The sequence below is a fragment of the Rhineura floridana genome, chromosome 13 (genome assembly GCF_030035675.1).
Source record: "Rhineura floridana isolate rRhiFlo1 chromosome 13, rRhiFlo1.hap2, whole genome shotgun sequence".
NCBI classification, from domain to species: Eukaryota; Metazoa; Chordata; class Lepidosauria; order Squamata; family Rhineuridae; genus Rhineura; species Rhineura floridana.
Window position 1 is genome coordinate 6,888,180 of NC_084492.1, and position 21,826 is coordinate 6,910,005.

General features: G+C 47.0%; 1 protein-coding gene across 4 annotated transcripts in view; it reads right to left on the minus strand.

The window, feature by feature from the left end:
- The window catches only part of DOK4 (docking protein 4), an 89,374-nt gene that overhangs the window by 49,325 nt on the left and 18,223 nt on the right, over positions 1-21,826 (minus strand). For 2 of the 4 annotated variants that reach the window (XM_061593773.1, XM_061593769.1), the window contains exon 2: positions 8,394-8,684. In XM_061593773.1, the coding sequence (XP_061449757.1) occupies positions 8,394-8,459 (66 nt within the window). In that variant the 5' untranslated portion in view covers positions 8,460-8,684. Of the gene's footprint in view, positions 1-8,393; positions 8,745-9,150; positions 9,183-21,826 lie in introns of those variants that run through there. The other 2 variants (XM_061593771.1, XM_061593770.1) reach the window with 2 other exon arrangements.

The window sequence follows — 21,826 nt, forward strand, 5'->3', positions numbered from 1 at the left end:
CGAGGTCTCTCTCCTGGTCGGTCACCGCCAGTTCAGACCCCATGAGCGTATATGTGAAATTAAGATTTTTTGCTCCGATATGCATAATTTTACACTTGTTTATATTGAATTGCATTTGCCATTTTTCTGCCCATTCACTCAGTTTGGAGAGGTCTTTTTGGAGCTCTTCGCAATCCCTTTTTGTTTTAACAACCCTGAACAATTTAGTGTCATCAGCAAACTTGGCCACTTCACTGCTCACTCCTAATTCTAGGTCATTAATGAACAAGTTGAAAAGTACAGGTCCCAATACCGATCCTTGAGGGACTCCACTTTCTACAGCCCTCCATTGGGAGAACTGTCCGTTTATTCCTACTCTCTGCTTTCTGCTTCTTAACCAATTCCTTATCCACAAGAGGACCTCTCCTCTTATTCCATGACTGCTAAGCTTCCTCAGAAGCCTTTGGTGAGGTACCTTGTCAAACGCTTTTTGAAAGTCTAAGTACACTATGTCCACTGGATCACCTCTATCTATATGCTTGTTGACACTCTCAAAGAATTCTAATAGGTTACTGAGACAGGACTTTCCCTTGCAGAAGCCATGCTGGCTCTGCTTCAGCAAGGCTTGTTCTTCTATGTGCTTAGTTAATCTAGCTTTAATAATACTTTCTACCAGTTTTCCAAGGACAGAAGTTAAGCTAGGTGGCCTGTAATTTCCGGAATCCCCTCTGGATCCCTTTTTGAAGATTGGCGTTACATTTGCCACTTTCCAGTCCTCAGGCACGGAGGAGGACCCAAGGGACAAGTTACATATTTTAGTTAGCAGATCAGCAATTTCACATTTGAGTTCTTTGAGAACTCTCGGGTGGATGCCATCCGGGCACGGTGATTTGTCAGTTTTTATATTGTCCATTAAGCTTAGAACTTCCTCTCTCGTTACCACTATTTGTCTCAGTTCCTCAGAATCCCTTCCTGCAAATGTTAGTTCAGGTTCAGGGATCTGCCCTATATCTTCCACTGTGAAGACAGATGCAAAGAATTCATTTAGCTTCTCTGCAATCTCCTGATCGTTCTTTAGTACACCTTTGACTCCCTTACCATCCAAGGGTCCAATTGTCTCCCTAGATGGTCTCCTGCTTTGAATGTATTTATAGAATTTTTTGTTGTTGGTTTTTATGTTCTTAGCAATGTGCTCCTCAAATTCTTTTTTAGCATCCCTTATTGTCTTCTTGCATTTCTTTTGCCAGAGTTTGTGTTCTTTTTTATTTTCTTCATTCGGACAAGACTTCCATTTTCTGAAGGAAGACTTTTTGCCTCTAAGAGCTTCCTTGACTTTGCTCGTTAACCATGCTGGCATCTTCTTGGCCCTGGCGGTACCTTTTCTGATCTGCGGTATGCACTCCAGTTGAGCTTCTAATATAGTGTTTTTAAACAACTTCCAAGCATTTTCGAGTGATGTGACCCTCTGGACTTTGTTTTTCAGCTTTCTTTTTACCAATCCCCTCATTTTTGTGAAGTTTCCTCTTTTGACGTCAAATGTGACCGTGTTGGATTTTCTTGGCGAATGGCCATTTACATGTATGTTTAATTTAATAGCACTATGGTCACTGCTCCCAATCGGTTCAACAACACTTACATCTCGCACCAGGTCCCGGTCCCCACTGAGGATTAAGTCCAGGGTTGCCGTCCCTCTGGTCGGTTCCATGACCAACTGGTCTAGAGCATAGTCATTTAGAATATCTAGAAATTTTGCTTCTTTGTCGTGACTGGAACACATATGTGGCCGGTCTATGTCCGGGTAGTTGAAGTCACCCATTACTACCACATTTCCTAGTTTGGATGCTTCCTCAATTTCATATCTCATCTCAAGGTCTCCCTGAGCATTTTGATCAGGGGGACGATAGATCGTTCCCAGTATTAAATCCCTCCTGGGGCATGGTATCACCACCCACAACAATTCTGTGGAGGAGTCCACCTCTTTTGGGGTTTCGAGCTTGCTGGATTCAATGCCTTCTTTCACGTATAGAGCGACTCTGCCACCAATATGTCCTTCCCTGTCCTTCTGATATAGTTTATATCCAGGGATAACCGTATCCCACTGGTTTTCTCCATTTCACCAGGTCTCCTGGTTGTGGTATCCCATGCCATTGGATCAAAGCCTTTTTCTGTCAAGATTGTGTGTTGATCATTGTGCGCCAATCTCCCCACATAATCAAATTCACGCACAGGCGTCTTCCAACCAGGCTTAGTTTGGAAGACAATCTTACTCAGTCACGACTGATTGCCAGTAGTAGTAGTTGTTCTTCCAGATTTCAGACAAAATAAAAATGTGCATATTATGCCTTGCAGCAGGGATGGGAAATCTGAGGCTCTCCAGATGTTTGCTGGACTGCAGTTCTCATCTTCCCTGACCCTTGGCGATGTTGGATGAGGCTTGTTGAAGTTGGAGTACAACAACATGTGGAGGACAGCTGGTTCTCCATCCCTGCCTTTGGTAATAAACCAACTTTATCCTTTCCTTCTCCTGTGGCAAATAACAGGAACAAATAATGGAAGAGCAGTGGTCAGTCATCATGCATTTTCTGTTATCCCAACCCCTGGCCTGTGACTAATTCCACTATATGTACTAATTGCATAAGCAACAATATCCACTCTGTTGTGTTGAAATGGATACCGTAGGGCCCCTCCAGACAGCCTTTTTAATTGTGCATTCATGATGTTTTGTCCTCATGATCCTGTTGGGGCTGTCATATGCCACCAATACTATTTGCTCCTGCAGACATTTTGCGGCATCCATGCTGCTTCATTTCCAGTCAGTGCATATCCTCTACGTTCCTGCTGAAATCCCATAATTTTTCAGACCACAAATGTTCTAGGTGTGTGTGTGTTTTGGCTTGTTTGCACTATAGCCCCTCTGGACAGCAATAATGTGATAGCATTGGGGAAGCATTGCAGAACAACTAATCCACCACTCATGCACTTTTATTGTGCCAATAACATGTTGCAGAATACACTTGCAATAAAAGCCAGGAGGGTACCCATAATGTTCCTGTGGAGGACAAATGGAAGGAAGGAAGGAAGGAAGGAAGGAAGGAAGGAAGGAAGGAAGGAAAGGGAAGCTCCTACCCTGGTACTTCTGAGTATGTGCCTCCATAGAGCTTTCTCTTGAAGCTTCAGGACACCCCTACAGTACATACATTTGCTACTGGTTTTTGGCCCATCGCTAACCTTGCACCATATTTTTTTTTCTTGTGGGGATTTCTCCTTAGCCTTTGTTTTGACATGAAATGGCTGAACTCAGAGGGAGGGAAGCATCTTTGTATGCCATCAATCAAGGAGGCACAGCAGCTTAAGTAGTCACAAGAGGGCAAGGGGCTGTCCATCCTTAAAATGCGGTGGCTGTTCAGTGAAGAGTTTACCAAATGCGGCCCTCCAGGCCTCTCTGTCCAGCCTTTGGGGCTCTCACTAGGCCACACCCAATTCCCAGGCCCCGACCCTACAAACACATTTTTGTATGCTGTTTTGACTAATGCACACAGTTTTGAAAGACAATTGCCTAATTTATTTATTTATTATTTATTAATTATATTTCTATACCGCCCCATAGCCGAAGCTCTCTGGGCGGTTCACAACATATGATGTGCTATTATTTTCACAAATATGGTCATTTTGATGCACACCTTCCCCGAATATATGATTTATTTATTTATTGCAAACATTGGTTATTTGGAGAACTATATCACAAAATTTGGATAAGTTCAACAAAGGATGTTTCAGCTCTCATTGTTTTGGAGAGTGTGAATTTGATAGATTTGCCTTTAAATGTGAACTGAATCAAATTCCTCCTCATCCTTAACGATTCCTCCCATCCTTTGACCTGCGCACTTTTGCCTCAGGCCCTGCCCACCACTGGCATGTGGCCCAGAAGGGATTGTGGCCCTCAGGCTGAAGAAGGCTCTTAAGATGATGCCGCCCCATGTGTGATGGGATGCATGAAATCCATTCAGTGAGGCGATCCATGAAATCACAACATGCCGTTGGTAATAACCAGGGAGGCGTGGCGGATAGGTGTTGATCCCCCAATCCTCACAGCCAGAAAGCTCAAGGGTCAACCTTCTTAACCTGACCTGCTGAAATGGTGAGGGAGAGAACTACAGTACATATGCCACCTGTCAGAGGTAGCAATTCACAGAGCCCAGGATGAAAGAGAGAGAGGGAGAGAGAGAGAGAGAGAGAGGCTGGCTTTACACATGGGGCTTATTTGCTTTAGTTTAATGGATTAAAAAGGTAGCTCTTCTGTCCCGATGCACTCCAGTTGAGCTTCTAATATAGTGTTTTTAAACAACTTCCAAGCATTTTTGAGTGATGTGACCCTCTGGACTTTGTTTTTCAGCTTTCTTTTTACCAATCCCCTCATTTTTGTGAAGTTTCCTCTTTTGAAGTCAAATGTGACCGTGTTGGATTTTCTTGGCAATTGGCCAGTTACATGTATGTTTAATTTAATAGCACTGTGGTCACTGCTCCCAATCGGTTCAACAACACTTACATCTCACACCAGGTCCCGGTCCCCACTGAGGATTAAGTCCAGGGTTGCCGTCCCTCTGGTCGGTTCCATGACCAACTGGTCTAGGGAATAGTCATTTAGAATATCTAGAAACTTTGCTTCTTTGTCATGACTGGAACACATACGCAGCCAGTCTATGTCCGAGTAGTTGAAGTCACCCATTACTACCACGTTTCCTAGTTTGGATGCTTCCTGAATTTCATATCTCATCTCAAGGTCTCCCTGAGCATTTTGATCAGGGGGACGATAGATCGTTCCCAGTATTAAGTCCCTCCTGGGGCATGGTATCACCACCCACAACGATTCTGTGGAGGAGTCTGCCTCTTTTGGGGTTTCGAGCTTGCTGGATTCAATGACTTCTTTCACGTATAGAGCGACTCCGCCACCAATACGTCCTTCCCTGTCCTTCCGATATAGTTTATATCCAGGGATAACCGTATCCCACTGGTTTTCTCCATTCCACCAGGTCTCGGTTATGCTCAATATATCAATGCTCTTCTCTAACACCAAGCACTCCAGTTCTCCCATCTTGGTTCGCAGGCTCCTAGCATTAGCGTACAGGCACTTGTAAGCAGTGTCTCTCTTCAAGTGTCTTTGGCACTTGTGGTTAGGCCTGTGGTAATTTTGCTCTTCTGAATTTATATCCTGTGCCCCTGCTCTCACAATGCCTACTTCTAGGCCTACCCCTTTTAAAATTTCATCATTTCTTTGGTTTTTATCCCAGGGGGGAGGTTTATTCCGAACCGGACCTTTCTCAGCTCCTGTCGGGTTTCCCCCCTCAGTCAGTTTAAAAGCTGCTCTGCCACCTTTTTAATTTTAAGTGCCAGCAGTCTGGTTCCATTCTGGTTCAAGTGGAGCCCGTCCCTTTTGTACAGGCCCGGCTTGTCCCAAAATGTTCCCCAGTGCCTAACAAATCCAAACCCTTCCACCCGACACCATCGTCTCATCCACGCATTGAGACTGCGAAGCTGGGCCTGTCTCTTGAAGGCTCCAGTGTTGGGAGAGCCCACCAGCTCCCTGGTTCATTGGTTCCATTCTTGTACCGCTCCCTTTTTTCACTGCTGCTGCTGCTGCTGGCAAAATTGGCGAGGCCCAGAAAAATGGGCTTGGGAGGCTGGATCAGGCCCCCGAACTGGGGTTGAGCCACCCCTGATCCAATGCAATTGCTGTGTGGATATTCCCCACCACCCCAGCATCCTTCTGGGAGACTGATTTCTCGATAAGCAGTAATAGGTGCTGGAAAGGAAGAAGTCAATGGTGCTGATCAGGGAAAAGCACCTTTCCCAGCAGGAGTTGCAAGACGGTGGTCTCTGACTTCTCAGCCCACCACCCTCACCAGCTGGTACTAGGGACTGATGATGATGATGATTTAGCACTTTTATCTCACTTTTCTGTCAAACCCCCCAAAGATACAATCAGATGTACTCAAATTCCAAGCAGACTCACAATCTATCTGACATTTGCAGTGTGGATTGTGAAGGAATTCCTCCTTCTGTTGGTCACACTGGCCAGTGACACTGGGCTGGGTTTTACCTTTCTGTGGAATGTTCATTTATTTACTGCATTTGCATGCCATAAATCCTGTCCTTCCTCCAAGAAGATCAGGACAGCGTACACAGTCCTCCTTTTCCCCACATCAAGGTTTCACTGGTTCCAGCCCCAAGACACTCACTGGGAGGGGACAGGGGAAATTGTCATGCCCTCGTTACGGACGATAGTGACTCAATTCACCCAGTGAGCTTCAAGCCGAGTGAGGCTTTGAACCCGGGCCTCCCCAACCGCAGTCTTGCACTCTAACCATTACACCACACTGGTTCTACCATGGCATGGCAGGGACCACTTCCCTGAGACATTTTGGGCCACTGTCACAGCAGGCACTTTTCTGCAGCGTGCTGGACTTGTGTTAGCGGCACTTGGTGGCTTTAGTTGAGCAAGTCACGTAGGGGAATGTGGCAAGCAGACAGGCCTGCCTTGGGGGCAGGAAGTTCAGGCATATGTGTAGGCCAATGAATGCCCATTCAGTTAGTTGGAGCTGAACTACAGATGCCAACACTGTGGGGCAGCCATCCCTGCCAGAGCTGGAACACCCACACAGCAGTGCGGCATGGCCAGCCCGTGGGCAGCCGTTGTGCCGTTGGCTCAGGTGGAACAGCCTTGACTAGGGCCAGAGGCGTCCGACTCTAGATACCAGAAACACAGATGTGGAATGGAACAAAAAAGATAATTCATCTGGAAACACCCTAACCCTTGTACTCTCAGCAAAGGAAAGGAAAACAAAGAACAGGGAATCAGTGAGGCGACAGCACATTTGGAAGCAGAGGTGGAGAACCCCTAGCCCTCTGGGTGTCGTTCAGGACACTGGAGGTTGCTTTGTACCGAGTCACATTATTGGTCAAGCTAGCTCAGTACTGTCTGCGCTGACTGGCAGCAGCTCTCCATGGAGTGAGACGGGGCGTCTCCTCCAACCCCACCTGGAGATGGCGGGGATTGAGATTGGGACCTTCTACATGCAAGGTGGATGCTCGACCCCTGAGCTACAGCCCTTTCCCCTCGGCCCCGGGCAGGAGTGACGGGATGTGTAGTCCCACAGCATTTGGGGGCCCAGGGCTGTGGAAGGCTGCTTCAAAGAGTCCCATATTTCAAAATTCCTGGGTGCTCAGAGGACTTTTCACACTCCACCATATTTGACAAAAGCCTCGGAACTCTGTATACAGAGGATAGACGTTCTCCTGAAAATATTTATTCCAAGCAGAAAACGTGGGTTTCCTTTACATGCAACCTAGAGATCTCTAGCGTGGAGTTTAAAACGCCCTGCCAATAAAAGGTGGCTGGCAAAGAGAAAGGGGCAGTGCTTGTTCTTCATTTAGAGAGAGAGAGAGAAAGAGAGAGAGAGAGAGAGAGAGAGAGAGAGAGAGATCTTGCTGACTGAGGGTGGCTATGCTCACATCAAGGACCAGACAGTGTCTGAGTTGGTCCTGCTCATGTGGGCCAGAGGAGCTCAGCTCACTGAGAATGCACCTACAACATGACTCTGCAGCTGAGGGGTCCAGACAGAATGAGGAAAATCTCAATGCCTATTTCCAACCATATTCATTTCCCCCTCTCCGAATCCTAGTCCTCCTCTTCGTAAAGGAATATGGCGAAAGCTAAATCATTAAAATGTGTGTGAAACAGCCAACCAAAATCATATTTACACACAGATAAAAAAATGCAAACAATGCAAAAAAATAATTATAAAGCCTGCCGATGCTGATTTTGCCCAGCCAAGAAAAAGGTCTGCCTACGCTTGCATAAGCTGTTCAGCCACAGGCTCAGAGGCGTCTCGGGGGAAGGGAGTGCCACCGAAGCATCTAAAAACAGGGAACCAAAAACTGTCCACACAGCCGGGAAGAGTTAATTCGTACTATATTTACGCATACACAAAGACACAGAGCTGTGTTTCTTTAAAAATAATCAGCTTCAAGCTCTACAACCAGGTTGCGTCCTGGAAGGAAATCCTCACAGCTAAAAACGCAGAGCCCCTTCCAAACCCTCGAGTCAGTAACTCCAGGGATGCCATGTCCACCACAGCAATGCCAGCACTGACCAGCAACTGGCATCTCCGCCAGCCCTCCATCACCAGCCCACGCTAGCAGAGCCCGCACAAATGACGGTCCGTTCGGAAGGGATGCCTGGGGAACAGGCAGAGAGAGCAACGCTCCAGCGAGAATTCTTCCACACAAAAGCAGTGGCAGCTTCCACCGTTTTTTCCGCAGTTTGCACCTGCCCGCATGTCTACAAAGACGCAAAAGAATGCCACACATCTGCCAACGAGCCATTGGGAAACAACAAGGAATCTGCCTGCACTTACCCCCAATTTTCTGCTCTTCATTTTCACGTATCCCTGTTTGACAATGTCGTTGAAATTCGTAGCCATGGTTCAGCCGCTGCCCAGCCAGGATCCACCTCCAGAGAGCCGAGAGGAGGCTCTTCCCGGCGCCTCTGCTCACCTCCCCCACAGCAGTGACAAATCTCTTCCTTCCCCTCCGCTCCTCTGCCGTTCACCTGTTTTCAAACTTTGGCTGGTAGGCCGGTCCTCTCCCCTCCCTTCCTCTTCAGCATTGTTCTGGTCGGGAGCTCACGAGCCACTTCCTCTCGCTGGCTGAAAAATTAAAACGACAGATAGATGAAAGACTGTGACATCTTTCTCTCGCTGGGTTTTTCTCCCTCCCTCCCATCCTCCCCCCCCCACCTCGGCGAAACCATTCAGGAGAATCAAAGGTGGCTCATGCAGCAGATGGAGAAAAAAATTGGAACAGTCCACTTTTAACCCACTACTAGACACTTTGATCCTACATTCATAAGGAGATGCTTCCACTGGGCCTGGGGAGCAGGCAAGAATGCCTTTTCTTAAAAAGTCTCATTTCAAAAGGTATAATTGAAACCGATTCTTCTACTTGTTCTGTGCTCTAATTCTGCTGGACCAACCTGGGGAGCAACACTTCCTTCCAATTGCCTTGAAATTAGAGGATGGGCATTCGGAAGTGAGGCGTTCTGCAGAATGCTGCTGACTTCACAGTGCTATTATCTGTAGCCACGTTCACACAGACGCGAGTGAGCAAACCCACATGCTTCAGTTCCTCTTCTGCTCTCTAGAGCTCCAAATCTCCCACTGCCAGGTTGCCAACAGCAATCAGAAACGTCGACTCTCTCAGCTCTCATCAGCTGGAACTGTCAGCTGGGGCCAAGAACTTCCAAACGCCTCCCCTTCCCCTGCCCTGCCCTGAATTATACGTTGTTGTTGTTTTTAAAAAAAGACCATTCATGAGGTTAAAACCAACATTTGGGTCTCTTTCATCTTCATCTCTTTTGGTGTCTGTGGCATTGGTGTGTATGTTGTGCTCGTATTTGAAGGCTTTCCTGGGCATTCACAGGACTTTTCACACCCCATCTGAAATTGCACATAATTTATACTAGTGGAAGATGCTCCTGGCCGCTGGCTGTTCCTGCTATGTCTCTCGTCCATCTCTTGGACAGCACTTGTGAACAGGGCGCAAATGCACGTGGCCTGATGCACCCAGCATTTAAACATCAGTTAGCATGGATAAAGATGGCACTAGCTGGGTCTATGCAAGCGAGCACTCTCTGCTTGCATTAAAGCATACAGCTCGTTGCCGTGGTCACCCCTCACTTGAGGATGACCAGGCAGCAGGGTAGATACAATCCTGTTCCATATAGACCTGAGGTGGCCCTCCAGGCGCCAACGGACTACAACTCCCATCATCGGGGCTAATACAAATTGGAGTCCAACTACATCCGGAGGGCCACAGGTTCCTCATGCCTGGTATAGGCTATACCCAATTTGAAGCAGATATCTATGAAGAAGGCATTGGAAAGTTAGAGGCTGTAAAACTGAAAGCTGAGATTCCCCCTACTTGGCCTATTAATTAAATCCCAAGAGTGGACAACTCTGAGTTTGCATACAGAGAAGGCTAAATCTGCCCACCAGCTTGGTTATGCCCACTTGTGCCTTTGAAGTCCAATTACATGGCTGCAGCCATTGCAATTTGGTTGCCTCAGGCTTTTTCAAAAGGCAGCATTAAATGGTACCATATATAAAGACATTGCTCTATGTTTGCATGTCTAAAATCTTTAACACTATAAGGTCTGGAAGTATGCGCATTTCCCATAATTGTCCTTCCCTGCATAGCCTTTATTAAGTCATCACTGCCTTTAAAAAAATAATTTTATTCAGTTTATTAGGGATTAATCTTCGCATTAGCCACTGTCAGGTATAAAGGCAGGACATCATTTTTAAAACATATAAAATGAAACAATACTTCTCCCCCTTATTCATCACCCACCCACTCATCACAATTACAGCTGTTTCCCAAGTTTTTGACAAATACAAGCTGGGACCGTCACTTCATTGCTGCCCAAATTCCACCATGTGCCTTCCCCTCTGCCCAGCAAAAGCCCCACGAAAGCTTCCACTTCATGCTGGAGGCCTCTCTTCATTCCCAAACCGCTCAGCCTACATCTGAGTTGGCAGCTGAGCCTTAGATAAGACCATGGATGGGCTGTCGCCAGACAGGAAACACACAGGACTCTCCAACTTGCTGAGTCCGCATCCCGTTTCACAGACAGGCGCACCACACCTTGCTGGGTCTCATAAGCAACTGAAACACTGCTGCGCTTTCCAAAAGGCAGGACTTTGAGGTCACGCACACACACACACACCGCAAGGGCTGCCCTGAATTGCTAAGCTCTAGGATATTGCATCGGGTGCCGGAATTTTATTACTGGCTCTAGAACTGACACAGTCCTGGGTGCCAAAGATGTGTAGGAGGATCTGGGCAGATCAATTGTGTTCATTGTCTGACTGATATCCTGCACTGCAGCATGGACAACTTTGCTTGGGGGGGGGGTTTCATCCTGACAGCAAACCCTGCAAGGCAGGGATGGTTAACCTGTGCCACCACTCCCTTCCAGACATTGGACTGTAAACTCTCATCAGCCTCGGTCAGCAGGGGCAATGGAAGATGCAGCCTAGTGACATCTGGAGGGCTCCCTGCTTCTTTTTTGCAGATGGCAGATTTACGCTGAGAGGCAGCAAGGAGCTCAGAGCTCCACCAAAGGGAATCCATGGTAGCGATGGGTGGGAATTTTGATTCAGTTCTCATTTCAAGCAGAACTTATCAAATCTGCAATTTCTGAAACAATATGAGAACCGAAACACAGCCATCCTTCGAAATTCGCATTTAATAGAATTTTGGAATGCAGTTCGCCAATTACAGAAATGCATATATTTAGGGGAAAGTGTTCATAAAAATGAATACATAAGTGAAAATAACATGCAAAAAAATCATGAAATGATGAGAAATGGCTTGCAAAAATATGTACCTTTGTCAAAACCGCCTACAAAAATGTGTTTATTTGGAGAAATTCACACTAAAATGGTGGAGAATTTCCATGAGGACTTTTTTTTTTTTAAATGCAGATCATTGTAGAAGTGTAACTGAATTTAATGTTGGAAAAATAAGAAACTGAGAGAAATGAAACAGACAGATATTTCCATCCCTGGTCCATGGCCAGCCCAGTTGCAATATCTCCTCTGTTTCTTCCCTGGGCCAGGTGACCTTTCAACGATCTGCAAAGGCCTTGCTGCCTATCTCATCTCAGCCACAAAGCAGTCACTAAGTGGCTTTAGGAAAACCACTCTTGAAATATTGCCATTTGAGACAGAAGCCAAGAGCAGAAGACAATATAAATGTGAAACAAGGTTTTTTCCTGCAGAGAACCACCATCATAACAGGTCTCAGTGGATATGCAGAATTCTCACCCAGTTTGGGCAATTGCTTCATTCCATCCCTGGGAACCATCAAAACCACACTTCCTTATTCCAAATGAAAGGGAAAAGTAAGCCTACATAGTGCCTCCTTATCCTTTAATTAATTTATTTAAAGAAACTTTACCCCACTCTTCAGCCAAAAATATCTCCCAGAGGGGCTTACAAATCAATAAAAACAAGACAGTCCCTGTCCTCAAGTTTTTAATTTAAAAAAGACATGACACAAAAGGAAAATGGCTTAGGAGGGAGGAGGAAATACGGAAGCTCAGGTACATAGTTAAAGGTTTTTCTATCAGGATGCAAATAGCTCAAAGAGAGGAGGAAAGAAAAGTTACTGGTGTCTCAACTGCAGTGATGGCAGTGGCTCTGCTCCTCTCTTTGGCTTTGACCTGATAAAACATACAAAAACGGAAGGCGGGGACAGAGAAGAGTTTGCAAACCTCACACTTGCACAAATCTTCAACATTGCTTCAGGCAAACGGTGGTGGTTGCACTCAACACCTAGCATTCCAAGTACATATGACAGAGTACGGGCTCCTTGGGAGGAAAGGCAGGATATAAATTTAATTAAATTAATTAATATACCATGGGTCTCCAACCTTTTGGGGAGGAGCAAATTTGGCCAACTGAGAAACTGGCATGGCTACTACCACAAAATTGCTGCTGAGGGAGCCCACCAAGTCGCAAAGAAAAAACTTGCTCAAGAACTGAATACAGCTCCCCCCTTTCAAACAAATGCAATTTCGGCAAAAAAAAACAACAACCCGCAAAACAACCCCAAAACAAAAAGCCCAGGCAAAACTCACTGTCACTATGTTCAGGCATGTTGTTAGAACATATTTGTTTGCCGACGCCTTTAGAACATAGTCTGCGGGCCCCACTCTGAACTGAAAGCATTAATGGCTGCAGTTTTAATGAGTTTTGCTTTAAGTTTTTTAAAATTATTATTATTGTATTATTGCCCACCTTGTCTGGGCAAGGTGATTGAGAGGGTAGTGGCTGCTCAGCTCCAAGTTTTCCTGGATGAATCGGACTATCTAGACCCTTTTCAATCAGGCTTCAGGCCTGGCTATGGGGCAGTGACTGCCTTGGTCGCCCTGCTTGATGACCTACGCCGGGCATCAGACAGGGGGAATGTATCCCTGTTGGTGCTGCTGGACCTCTCGGCGGCCTTCGATACGATCGACCATGGTATCCTTCTGGACTGTCTAGCTGGGATGGGATTAGGAGGCACTGTTTTACGGTGGCTCCAGTCCTACCTGACAGAAAGGACCCAGAAAGTGGTGCTGGGAGACTACTGCTCGATCCCCTGGCCATTGGCCTGTGGGATATTGCAAGGTTTCATTCTGTCTTCCATGCTCTTTAACATTTATATGAAACTGCTGGGAGAGGTCATTAGGAGATTTGGAGTACAATGTCATTAATATGCTGATGACACTCAGCTCTATCTCTCCCTACCACCTGATTGCAGGGTGGGAGCGCTCATCCTAAACCGGTGCCTGGAGGCTGGGAAGGGCTGGGTGTGGACTAACAAACGGAAACTTAATCCAGACAAGACAGAAGTATTGCTGGTGAAGGGAAAAACTGCATCAGGGATGGGGTTACAACCTGTTCTGGACAGGGTTGCACTCCACTTGAAGGAGCAGGTCTGCAGTTTGGGAGTCCTCCTGGATCCTGCCCTGCTGCTTGAATATCAGGTGGCTGCGGTAGCCAAGAGTGCTTTTGGCCAACTCAAACTGGTCTACCAGCGGCATCCGTTCCTGGAGGCGGTTGACTTGGCCACAGTGACACGTGCATTGGTGACATCGAGGCTTGATTACTGTAACGCACTCTATGTGGGGCTGCCTTTGAAAACAGTTCGGAAATTGCAGGTGGTCCAAAATGCAGCAGCCAGAATGTTATCTGGAGCATGGCGCAAGGCGCATATCACCCCTGTGCTTTATTGACTGCATTGGCTTCCAATTTGTCTCTGGGCCCAATTCAAAGTGCTGGTTCTGACCCTTAAAGCCCTAAACGGCCTTGGACCAGTGTACCTGAGGGACCGCTTACACCCATATGTACCTGCCCAGGATTTAAGATCATCTGCCTCTGGTCTTCTCTGCGTGCCTGGAGTGAAATATGTTAGATTGACATCTAAGAGAGCTTTTTCAGCTGTGGCCCCCAAGCTTTGGAATAGTCTACCCAAAGAAGTTCGTTCTGCTCCCTCCCTGTTGGTTTTCCGGAGACTTCGGAGAATGATCTTGTTCCGGAGAGCCTTTGGGAGGGATTGAAGGCAGAGCCTGACGCTGATTTTATGCCTATATATATAGTATTGTATTTTTAGTTGTATTTTAATTTATTTTAATGTTTTTGTGATTTTACTGTTTACAATTTTATTATGTACGTTTGATTTTATTTTTGTAAGCCACCCTGCGTGCCCTATTATAGGGTAGAAGGGCGGGATAGAAATATTTTAAATAAATAAATAAAAAAAATTTTTTCACTGCTGAGCTGCCTTTTGGGAGGAGGTATAGACGGTCCCATGCTATGGAACGCTCTCCCAGAAGAGATTTTGCAGGCATCCTCACTTTTGACTTTTCTGTGCTGTGCAGCTCTTTAAAGGGGGGTGTTTTTTGAGTAGCCAGTCATTTTGATGATTGTTTTGTAACTGCTTTTAAATGTTTTTATGCTGCTGTATGCTGCCCTGATGTTTTGCGAGAGAGCGGTATATAAATACTTTTATAAATAAAATAAGTAAAGAGTATAAATGCAAGCAAACGAAATAAATAACAGCAAACAAAACGATAAACAGACAACACCCCCCTCCCAATCCCAAATGGACAGAACTTGCTCCTTACTGCTCTGTGTCTCCCCCCACACACACACTTACCAGGCAGGGGACCCTTTTCACAGTTTCACTGGGAGGCTGGGAGGAAAAGCTCCAGCCTCCAGCCCCTGCCTTCTTCCTTTCCTTACCTATTAAGCCCATGGGGGGCTTGGAAGCATTCTGGGGGACACGAAGGGAAGAGGGTGGGAAGGCTCGCAATTTCCTTTTCCAGCATCCCAGCTGCTGCCCAACATAAAAATAAATAAATAGGGGAACTCCCCACCACCACCAAATAAGTCTTTTTAAAACATTAGGAGGGGCTGGGAGTCTTGGTGCCCCCCCCCCAAGAAGGGTGTCAGAGGACACTCGGCTACCCACAGGCACCACGTTGGGAATCCCCAGTGTGGTGTAGTGGTTCAGGTGTTGGACTACGACCTGGGAGACCAGGGTTCGAATCTCCACACAGCCATGAAGCTCACTGGGTGACCTTGGGCCAGTCACTGCCTCTCAGCCTCTGAGGAAGGCAATGGTAAACCACCTCTGAATACTGCTTACCATGAAATCCCTATTCATACGGTCGCCATAAGTTGGGATCGACTTGAAGGCAGTCCATTTCCATTTTTTTTAGTCTGTTAGGCAAGAGAATCAAGAGAAGCCTCCATGTTCAGAGGCAGTGTACCACTGAATGCCACTTGCTGTGGACCAACAACAGCGAGGGTAATTGCATTTGGGCTTCCCAGGAGCATCTGGACAGCCACTTTAGTGTGGTCCTGCAGGACTGTGCTTGTTTCAAGCAGGCAGATTCTCTCTGTCTCTGGGTATTTATTTATTTACTCTACTCTGCTTTACAATACATATCTATCCCACCTTTTCTCCAAGGAGCTCATGGGAGCATGCATCCTCCCCCCTCCTTTTTATCTTCACAACAACCCTGTTAAGTAGGTTAGGCTAAGAGAATGTGACCAGCCCAAAACCACTTAATGAACTTCCTGGCCCAGTAAGGATTTGGCCCCAGGTATGCCTGGCCCCAGTGCAACACTCTAACCACAACACAGCATCAGCTCTGCCCATCCACAGAGCAGTCATAAACATATAGGGCACCTCCAGACAGGGGTTTATAGTGGGATGCGTGCTCCTCATGCATGCAAGCATGTTGCAGTGTCCATGCATTCTTGGCATCAAAATGATAGCCTGTATCTCCCCCCCTCTTAATCCAGATGTGCCTGTTAAACCGTTAAGATTTTAAAGAAGGATTATCTATCTGCAATATGGGGAAGGGCTGTAGCTGAATGGTAGAGCATCTGTCTTGCATGCAGAAGGTCCCAAGTTCAATCGCCATCATCTCCAGGTAGGGCTGGGAGAGACACCTGCCTGAAACCCTGGATAGCCACTGCCAGTCAGTGTAGGCAGTATGGAGCAAAATGGACCTATGGACTCAGTATAAGGCAGCTTTCTAAGTCCCTAACAATTCAATGACCCATTTGCAAATCAAGCCTCATCCAGAAGCATCCAAATATTCTTGGACATCCCTGGCTGTTGAAATGCAGCAGCATCAGGTACTCCTGGGGCCTCTTGTTTTCCAGGGTCGGTGCCAACTGGGGATTTCTGTTGTGAGGGCAGGGATGCTGGTTTCTGTGCCAGTGCCTCCCTGTTCCCCCTCCACCAGTGTTGATGGCATCCATTACCGTCTCAAAGGCCATGGGCCCCTAAAGAGGAACGGAGGAGGGCAACCCGCATGGCACCGGCACACCTCAGCAACAAAGGCAAAAGCCTGTGCCTGCTCCAGCGGTCTCCTCCTGGCCTGTCCCTCCCTTCTGCTGTCTTGTTCAACGCTGGAGAGGAGCAAAACGGCCCTTGTTCAAACAGTTCTTTAGAAGAGTCAAGGAAAGTGCTTGCCCACTCTTCACTCTCCGCTGGATGTGGGGGTGGGAAGAGAATTGTTGCGTGGGAAAACCAACCCCCCCCCATTGCTTTACTCAAAAAAACAGAGACAGCAAAATGCTCTCTTATGCCTTCCTGGGAAGCACAACTTAGGAACACTGGAATCTGCTTCATACTGAGTCAGACCCTTGGATCCATCTAGCCCAGTACTGTCCACACTGATTGGCAGCGGCTCTCCAGGGTTTCAAGCAGGGAATCCCTCCCAGCCCTACCTGGAGATGCCGCTGGGGACTGAACCTGAGATCTCCTGCATGCAAAGCAGGTGCTCTGCCCCTGCGAACACACCACACACACACACACGTCTTTTAAAACAGCTTTTTGCAATGTGGTGCCCTCTGGATTTTTAGGACAACACCAGCACAGCCGATGGGAGTTGTCAACTAAAACACAGAGAGGGCATTAGGTTCAGCGGGGCTGGTTTTGAAAGCAGGGGCTCAGATCCTGCCTTGTGACAAAAGTTGCATAGCCCACAGAGGCAGAAAACGCCTAGAGATCCACACAACCTGAACTCCCACTAAAAATGGAAAGCTATTATTGGCCAAGATTTTCTGTACAGTGTCATTCAAACCCCTTAGCATATCTACAGCGATAGCTGAGAGTGGAAACCAGCCCAGTTTCAGAGCAAAAGCGGCAGCTTGGATTATGGTGGTCTTATTTATGACATTTGTATCCCATTCTTTTGTGGCCTACATGATTATCTTTTCTGCCGATCCCATTTTATCTCCAGTACAACCCTGTGAGGTAGGTTAGGCTGGGCAGGAGCGGACCAAGACATTTTGGCGCCTGAGCCAAAGTATTGCCCAGACCCATTGCAAATACAGAATCTTAACACTTACTTCAAACGGGTGACAGGCCATCATCCCCCACTGCACCTGAGAGTATCCAAATAGATTAGCGGTGCTAGGAAGGGCAGACACAACTCTGGCTTCCATCAGAAGAATGGCTAGTGGGGGGGGGCTGCTGCTGCTCCTTGTCCCACCCCATCTGTGGGGTCTGCCTCACTCTGCCTAATGGTTGGCTTAGCTTGGCCTTGTGGGTGGGAGACAGACAGTAATTGGCTCAAGATCACCCACTGAGAGTAAAGACACACTCACTGTTCTGCCGGTTCCAGTGCATCTACCCCTTTTTTCCCCTGAAAACGGGGACACACGACACTGGTCAAACCTGATGGGATCAGCTTGTATGGGGTTTTTTTTTATTCGCTTCAAAGAGTTTTCGCAAATGATTGGCGGATCAAACTGTTCTCCCTCCGTGGAACCACTTTGATGTAGGCAACGAGCATGCTCACAGCCGGAGTTTCATCACTGAGTGGGGATCTGAACCCAGGACTTCCCTGTTCTAGTCTAACTACTGCACCACACAGTGTGGCTCTAGTTTTGTCTATCTGCATACCTGTGAAGCCGAAACTGCTTTGAGAAGGTTTGTCTTGAAGAGCAAAGTACAAATTTGTTAAAATAAAATAAAAAGTCATTTTGGACCTAAAAAACGGAAAATCAGAGCATTTCAAAACTTCCCTGCTCTTTCACCTGAAGACAGCTCTCCCTTGCCACCGCAACCAAGAGAGTGATTCCTTATAAACTGGTGCTTACTCTTTCCAGAAGCAAAACAAACAAGACACGGGAAGGAAAATGAAACAAAAGAAGGAAAAGCAGAGAAGCGTCAGGAGGGGAGGGTTTGATGCTGAGAGTGATGTTACAAGCACCCTGGGTGTCCAAGACAGTCACACAGCAAGATCACGCACCTGTTTGACAAGAGCACTGGCAACATTAGCAGACAGGAGAACCGATTTGCAGCCTGGTGCTGAGGAAACTGGCTTTTCCGCCAATGGAGGGGGAAACTGGAAGGGAGGCTTCCATTATCCGAGGTTCACGTTGTTTCCTAATTTACTGCCCGTTGTTCAAAATTCAAAAGGCACAGATGCAGCCTGAATTACAATGTGGGATTGAAACAATTCTCCACCCCAAAATAGCTTTTGGATCATTCCAAATGACAGGTCCAGACCAAGTCTATCAGCCCACGTTTGCTTTGCTCTCTTGCAATAACGAAGCATCAGGATGAGCCCCAACTGGGGGCGGGGGCTCCTTGGTGCAGAACCTCCTGCTCCCCACTGCTAAGCGTGCATGTAGGGGCAAGAACACACCAAGTGCTACACAGAGGGAGCAGGGTCTCCGCATCAAAGGGTCAACATTCAGCAGCACAGAGATGGCAGGATATGAGGAATCTGTAGGAGGAATGGAGTGGTAACGGAAATACAGGCCCCCTCTGCACTGTACATTTAAAGCAGGATCATACCACTTTAAACAGCCATGGCTTCCCCCAAAGAATCCTGGGAATTGTAGTCTGTTGAGGGCTCTGAGAGTTGTTAGGAGACCCCTCTTCCCCCCACAGAGCAACAGTTCCCAGAATGGTTTAACAATCAATCCCTCTTCCCAGCGAACTCTGGAAACTGTTGCTCCATGAGGGGAATCGGGGTCTTCTAACAACTCTCAGAGCCCTCAACAGACTACAGTTCCCAGGATTCTTTGGTGGTGGTGGGGAAGCTATGGTAGGATATAGCTTTCAATGCATGGTGCAGACAGAGCCAGAGGCAAGGTGAAGTTCAGTGATCACCCTGCTGAGAAAAAGACTGCCAAGGAGAGAAGGCAGCAGTGAGTGTCTCCTCCAAGCACTGGGAACAGCAAGGCAGGGGGGGGGAAACCAGCCCCTGGTTAGATGAACATCTGAATGCAGAGAATCTATGTGCAACAGGGAGCAGAACTGTATCTGTCCAGGTCTGCTGGATCTCCATCCATGGATATGTTTGCTTAATACAGGGGTGGTGAACTGGCGGCCCATGGGATTGATCCAGCCTGCCAAGCCTTCACCAGTGGCCGGCCAGACCTCACAACCCAATCTGGCATCACCACGAGTGGGGGTGGGGGCAAAAAGGCAGTGCACCAGCAGGTTTTCCTCCCAACCATGGCAGTGGGCTAGGTGGAGCGCTTTCAGCCTCTTTGCCCAGCCCAACAATTCCCCCTTTTTACTCACCAGATTATCATTCAGTGAGCTTTGGGAGGGAGCAAGGCTCATGGTGATTGTGGCACTGGACCTGGTGGAGAACTTGAAACTTCTCTGCTCTGCACCACCATGGGGATGCAGACAGCTCCCTTCTGCCATGCACAGATGTAGCAGAGAAGGAGGAAGCAGTTGGCATTTGGGGTATGTGTGTGTGTCAGTACTTTAATGTGTATACAGTCTTAAAATCAATATTTTAGATGTGGGTTTGTTTGTTTTTTAAAAAGTCCATTTTCAAAATTAGCCACAGAAATTTGCTACATTTAAATCTGATCCTCAACAATTGAGAATAAGCGAATGAATGGAAAATTTGGTACCGAATCCGAATTCTAGGATTCCAACACATAGATGTTCAGTCACGAGGTCAGGCATGATAACAGTTTCCTCTCCACCCCTGCTGCCAGTTTCTACATCTGCAGAACCTCCTCCCAGGCCGCGGAAACAGGAGGCAAACGATCAGTTTGTACAGTAACAGAGAGAGTGGGATGGGAAGGCAAGGGGAGAAGAGCCTTAAAAGAACCAACGGCTAGGTTGGACGTGGATGCAGAATCCGACAGCACCAACAAGATGAGATGAACAAAATTAGAGACCCACTCCCCACCCCTCCAAAAACATCCTCTTTGCACTTCAGCAAACCTCAGTTCTAATCATAACCAAAGGCTCTAAGACGAGATGAAAAACCATTCCAGCCAGACTTTGAGGAGCATATTGGAACTTTGTAGGATGTTATATCGGTTAGCCAACAATGAAAGATATATTCTCAGCTCTGTCCAGGCCAAGCTCCCAGAAATCTTGATCCTGAGCCGACTGCTATCCTGGTATGTGGTGGCGCCTAGAATTAAATTTTCCCAGAAGTGCACTGATGATCATTTCTGCAGCAGTAGAGTTTTGTTGGGAATAAGAGGCGACAGAGAAGGCCAAGTTGTCTTAGAAGTGGCAATCAAAGTCACATAGCTGTGGGTGGGACATGGAGGGACAGATGAAATGTGGGGAGCCTCTGGCCCACCCTTCTCTAACCTGGCACCATTCCAGATGTTTCAGAGTGCAACTCCCAACAGACCCAGCCAATAGTCCACAACACCTGGAACGGCGCCAGGTTAGAGAAGGCTGCTTTAGCCCCCCTTCCAGACAATCCCCACTGACTCTAATGCCTCTGGCTCCAGTGGAGAGTTTGATGTCCACATGATGATTTTTTCTTGGTGGTTCCTGCAAGTAGTATGTACACAGAAAAGTTATAATCATATTGTGCTTTTCTCCCAGTGTTTGTCTGGAATCTCAGTGTTCTTCAACTCTGGGTCCCCAAATGTTGTTGAACTACAACTCCCATGATCCCTTGACCACAGAATCATAGAATCGTAGAGTTGGAAGGGGCCTATAAGGCCATCCAGTCCAACCCCCTGCTCTGTGCAGGAATCTAACTTAAAGCACCCCGGACAGGTGGCTGTCAAGCCGCCTCCTGAATTCCTCTAATGTTGGAGAGTCCACCACCTCCCTAGGGAATTGGTTCCATTGTCATATCGCTCTAACAGTTAGGAAGTTTTTTCCGATGTTCTGCCAAAATCTTGCTTCCTGTAGCTTGAGCGCATTATTCTGTATCCTGCACAGAAGAGATTCTGGCCCTCCTCTGTGTAACAAGAAGTATCTGAAGAGTAAGGTAAGCACAACAAAACCCTGCATCCCATTCATGAAAATTTCACTGAAATGTTCTCGTCCCTTTGATGCTTCTCAAATACAATTTATTTTCTTATTAATTGATGGTGAACAGTTTCAGTCTCTCCTCATACGGCTTCCACCTACCGGTGGTGTGTGATCTGAGATAGCCCCCTCACACACGCAGACCAATTGCTGGATGTTTCAGTAATCAAGGGATGAAATATATGTATAAATCAGGCCTAAGGCACTCATTCCACAGTGCAGACACAGCTCTAAGGACTGAGGTCTCTTCTAGACAACCTCTTAATTTACTGAGCGTCTGTCCTCATTTCTTTGCACAGTGTTTGCAGAAAGGTTTGACATTGGCTATTTATTCCACATTCACTCCGATCTGCTTGCAACGGTGCATCAAGCAAGTTCTATCTCACTTTCTAGTGCATTTCCCTGTCACAAAAAGTTTGATTTTTGGGGAGGAAGCAGGTTTGTTGCACAAGAGTGC